At 36.7% G+C, this 5,519-nt stretch overlaps 1 protein-coding gene across 1 annotated transcript; it reads right to left on the bottom strand.

Annotated features, from left to right (window-relative positions):
- Positions 1–413: 413 nt before the first annotated feature.
- Positions 414–5,084, bottom strand: ATP5ME (ATP synthase membrane subunit e; the record flags this gene model as incomplete). Its single annotated transcript, XM_081318907.1, has 4 exons — positions 4,662–5,084; positions 2,478–2,532; positions 1,627–1,725; positions 414–445 (listed from the first exon to the last, which is right to left on the bottom strand). The coding sequence occupies exons 1-4, from the start codon at positions 4,695–4,697 to the stop codon at positions 414–416; spliced, it is 222 nt and encodes a 73-aa protein (XP_081175033.1). The 5' UTR covers positions 4,698–5,084.
- Between the last annotated feature and the right edge of the window lie 435 nt (positions 5,085–5,519).

The following is a 5,519-nucleotide window of genomic DNA, read 5'->3' as shown; positions in this document are numbered from 1 at the left end:
CAAGAGATTTAACCTGTGTTTATGGGGGTCAGGATATTTCTTTAATAATCACAGTGCATCCACCTTTCATTCATTATTATAACTAGCATTGTAGTTTCAATAAAAAAAACATAGCCAGGGCATTTGGAAAAAGCTACATTTTCAGTTATATGCTCAATAACTGCTTTCTTTCAATTATTAATCATTAATGAATATTAATTTATAATTCTTGGGAGCACATATTATAAATAACCTAACGTATGTACCTTCAGAAAAAATGTTATCAGTGGAACTGAATTACCCCTTTCTAAACCTCTTCCCACCTAAGATCTGAGCTGCTGCACTTCAAATATTTCTAATAGAATACAACATCGATTTCAGTAGGTTTCATTTGATTTTTTTTCCAAACCTTAAGTATGCAAGTGTGAATAACATTATTCTGACATAATGTCTTTACAATCCATACCTGATAAAAAGTAAAAAGTAAAGAAAATCAAGAGAAGCTCTCTATATATATCCAGGCAGCCAGTGACATAACCTGCCACATCAACTTGTGCTCTCCAAGCTTGGTTGTTTTCTTGCAGATGTTTCATTACCCAAGCTAGTGCTAACATCACTAGCACTAGAGTATATATACTCGTTCCAGACAGAATACAAATGGACTTTCTCTAGCATAGTGGCTGGACACTTAATGCTTTATTATATTAGAAGTGCTAGATCCCAGCAACAACACAAGGGCTTCGAGAATAAAATCAGACCAGCACATTGTATTTCATTTTGTCATTTCTTTTTTAATTAGCACTATGCACATTAAGGAAATCAACATTGTCGTGAATGTCTATTTACTGATGTAAATAAATGTATTTCAGCCATTCAGAATTATCTGCCTCAACATTTCAAGCACTGGAGATAAAGATGAGGACCAAGGAGGTTTATTTCAGTATTGATTCTTGAGCTGAAAAAGAAAAAGAGGCAATTAAGCAAAACCAGCACCAAGATTCATCCTAAATGCACACAGGTTTTAAACAGAGTTTTGAAGGAAGCTATATGAAATATATTTCTCCTTAACTGATGATAGCTTTAGCTGCCAGATGATCAAAAACACAATATTCTCTTCCAAATATAGAAGAATTATGACATATAAGTTTTATACTATATTTTTTTTCCAAATTAAAAGAAATATTTAGAATCATGTACAATCAAATGTAGCCACTCTTGAAGCACATTCATGGAAATCAACAACTGTCCTGGAGAAACTTCTGATGATATAGGACTCGTTCTTTCCACTGATGCCTGAGACGATAGGCCTCCACAGCCAACCACAATAAAAGAAAATTGGCATACATGGAAACATTTGATTCAACCATGTAATCCATGATGTTTGCATCATGAGGTATGTTTCATCATTTCCCGCAGTCCCCCGGGAGCATATGCCTGAAGTACTGTTTTCCTGTGCAGCAGGAGTATTGTATGCACAAACCTGGAAAAGCAATGACACACTTCGAGTGTGTGTGTGTGTGTGTGTGTGTGTGTGTGTGTGGTGTTGGGATTCACTGAAATCCAAAACATCAACTTTCTATTGAAAGGTAATCCACTTACAACCATTTAGTGACTGCTGTCAAAATCAAACAAATATACAGAAAATACCGTCTTCCAATGCTTTTGCAATTCTTTTCAATTCTTCCTGTTTTGCTCTTTCCTCGGCTTCTATTCTCCTATCCTCTGCAGCAATAGGCTTTAAATAAGCTATTGTAAAGTAAAACAATATGTATTCAGAGGAAAGATAAATGCATTGATTATGATTTATGTTTCACTTTCAATTCATTAAAAGCATGTGGAGTTTCACAATACGAAATATTTAACATAGGTCTCTGGAATAATTTTAGCTTCACAGTGGATCAGACTTGTTCTCCACTTTTAGCATTGCTAATATTTAACTAAATTATTAAGATGCAATTTCACAAAATATAGAAAAAAGGTAAGTATAGACAGTATACTATTTCATACTTTATATATTTTACTTATTAATAAGCCCTGAATTTCTACATTCAGAATGGCTCTTTAACAAGTTTTTTAATGTTCTTAATTGGTTTATTGAATTTATAAGCTGTCCATTTTACTGATACTGATTTTTTAAAAAATGCTTTATAAAACTGAATACGCTCATAATGTTCACACACCAATATGCATCAAATTGTAATTTTGGAAATATAAATGCCGACTCCAATCAGGAGCAATAAAAAATTAGTTGATATCATATCAATATACAACAAGCAATCTTGTGCACTTATTTTTTTCACATGAAGTGATCCAAGACTTCTCAGAAGATGCTTGTGAATAACTGTTAAGAAGCCAGATGAAACACCTGGATGTAAATGCATCTATTGCAAAAATATTACAGTACTGTTTAATTGCATTACTGATGTATTTTTCAAAACCAAACATCAGCTATTCACAATGCAAACATAACAAAAAAGGTTATTTTGTTAACCACTTACCATATCTTCTTGCTCCATAAATGATTCCCAATAGCAGAAAGGAGTATCTGCACAACTTTAAATAAATTACAGAAATGTAAACCATAAAGATTATACTTAATTCACGAAAAGACTGAATTGAGATATTCCAACATACACACACAAACACACAATTATACCATTCTATATACCCACTAGTGTTATAAAATGGTTTAGCAACCATTCAATATTACAACAGCACTGAGAAAAAATGTCTTTCGAATCATCATAGCTTCCCCATGGTCATGTGATCAAAATTCAGATGCTTTGCAACCAGCATGTATTTATCATGGCTGCAGTGTCCTGGAGTCGGTTACATGGTCACCATTTGCTGGATGGATCACAGCTGGTTCCAACAAGCAAAGTCAATGGGGAAGCCAGATTTGTCTAACAATGGCAGTGATTCACTTAAATCAGGGGTGGACAATTAATTTCCCCACATAGCTACCCAAGGAAGGGGACTGTTATGGAAGGCCGAACCAATAGGCTGTGAAAGTGTGTAGGCATGCACACAAGCCATATGTAAATAGGGGGGGGGGAAAGTCACCTTCAAAATAAAAGTAATACAGTTGTATTGAATGCATAGTGTGCACTTATTTACATTTTATTTCTAATTTCTGATTGACGTCATGTGGGTTGGACAGGGACAACCCAAAAGCTGGATGTGGCCTGAGGGCTGTAAAATGCCCAGGTCTGACTTATGACTCACTTAACAACACCTTGCTTATCAATGGATAGTCTGATCCCAACTTTGGTCTTAAGACAAGGACTACCTATACAATTTTATATATTATACTTGCTTTTAGCAGCATAAAAGCAGTAACCAGAATACAAAACACAGTATACAAAAATAGCAATAATTATACTTGTTTGAACACTTTGACCATGTTTTCCAAAGGTTTCCCAGATATTTTTATATTGTAATGGTATGTTGGAAGGGCCTTGCGAGACAAAAGGGAGTGCAGATTATAAAACCATCATGTAAACAATATCTCAGCCCACAAAAGCAGAAAAGACCAGGAAAGCATTCCAGAAAGTAAAAAATAAAGCAGGGGAGAAATACTTTCAGACTTATAAAATGCCGTTAATGTAACGATTACTGCTTTTAATGTAATATCACAACAAAGATAGAGTTAGTACTCATAGCTTTTCTTGTCTGGACTACCTGACAGGACTAACACATATATCCTTTGGCAAAGCCAAAATGGCTTTTAAACCGCATTCAAAACAGACTCTCCATGATGGGTGTATTTAGCTATCATTATTATATTTCACAAGAACTTTTCTGATACAGCTAGCTTGTAGATAAAAAGTCTTTGGGCATCTCTAGTTCTTGTTAAGAATTTTTTGTTAAGTGCTCAGAAGAGTCTGAATGAGACACCACTTATAAATGCTTTTTTATGTATTGTAAATGGTCTGTGATTAATAAATGTGCATATACGTTTGTATATATACTGCATATATATGGATGTGTGTGTGTATACATATTTCACAAGAACTTTTCTGATACAGCTAGCTTGTAGATAAAAAGTCTTTGGGCATCTCTAGTTCTTGTTAAGAATTTTTTGTTAAGTGCTCAGAAGAGTCTGAATGAGACACCACTTATAAATGCTTTTTTATGTATTGTAAATGGTCTGTGATTAATAAATGTGTGTATAGGTTTGTATATATACTGCATATATATGGATGTGTGTGTGTGTATGTATACACACACACACACACACACACACACACACGACAGCGAGCATCAGAATTTCATTTTGAAATGTGTGCCGGTGTGTTCACAGAAAAAAGCTACAAGAAAGGATATCTTTATCGCGTTTTGCAAAAAACCCCGAGAAATTTATTGAACAAGACGCCACTTGAGCAAGAGACGGAGGGAAGGGAAATTCACTCGAAAACTCAGGAAAGACGAGTCTACGTGGGAGACTCCGGATCTGCAGGCAGATCGAAAGGGCAGGAGACGAGCCCACCACCGGTCCCCATTCCCCGTGACCTCCACCGCCACCTTCCGACTAAAAGGGGACGCCGGTAAGGCTTCCCCCGTTTTGCAAGGTCTCGCCCATCACGAGACGGAGCGCGTGCAAACTGCCCCCCCTCCCTCCCTCCCTCCGCACAACCACTCACACGGAAGCCCCAAGTGGCACGCGCGGCGTCTCAGCTCACCTTGATCAGGGGAGAAACCTCCACCGGGGCAATCATTTTCTCCTCCCGGCCGAAGGAAAAACGGATGTGACGCACCAAGCCGTTTAGAACGCAGGCGCGTTCTTGACGTAGCAGCGTCGACGATGCAAAACCGGAGAGAAACGTTAGAGATAGAAAATGGAAGATCACGCTTGAATGAAATTTTTTTTTATAGAGCTACATTCAGAATGTGCCTCTGAGGAATCCCACGGAAAGTCTGCGACTAACATTCTTTTTAACATTGCATTTTTAACTACATTTAAAATCAAATAAGAAGAAGCCTTTACCTTTATAAATAACATCAACATGTTTATATGGTGATATTTTGTAAAAGAATTATTCTAACAATGTCTTATCCCAGGGGTAGGCAACCTCGGCTCTTTTATGACTCATGGACTTCAACTCCCAGAATACCCGAGTCAGCTATGTTGACTGAGGAATTCTGGGAGTTGAAGTCCATGAGTCATAAAAGAGCCGAGGTTGCCTACCCCAGGTCTATCCCTATGTTTGTGTACTGTAGACCAGGGGCCTGCAACCTTGACAACTAAGACTTGAGGACTTCAGCTCCCAGAATTCCTCAGCCAGCATAGCAAGTTGTCTAGGTTGCAGACCCCTGCTGTAGACCAACCACACAGCAGTCTAGTAGTGTAAGCCAATAAGCATAATTTTTACTGGCTCAGGAATTCTACAGTATTTATGAATTTAATCATTTTTATATCCAAATAAAAGGGGTTTTACATTGTATATTGTTTGATGAAATAGAAATTGTATACCATGATTAAGTCATCAAATAGTTGGAAAAGCTTGTTGTTATTGATTTACTTAAAAAGAACAATATAT

This window comes from Vipera berus, assembly GCF_964194415.1.
Source record: "Vipera berus genome assembly, chromosome: 2".
NCBI classification, from domain to species: Eukaryota; Metazoa; Chordata; class Lepidosauria; order Squamata; family Viperidae; genus Vipera; species Vipera berus.
This window is presented reverse-complemented; position numbering and strand designations above follow the sequence as displayed.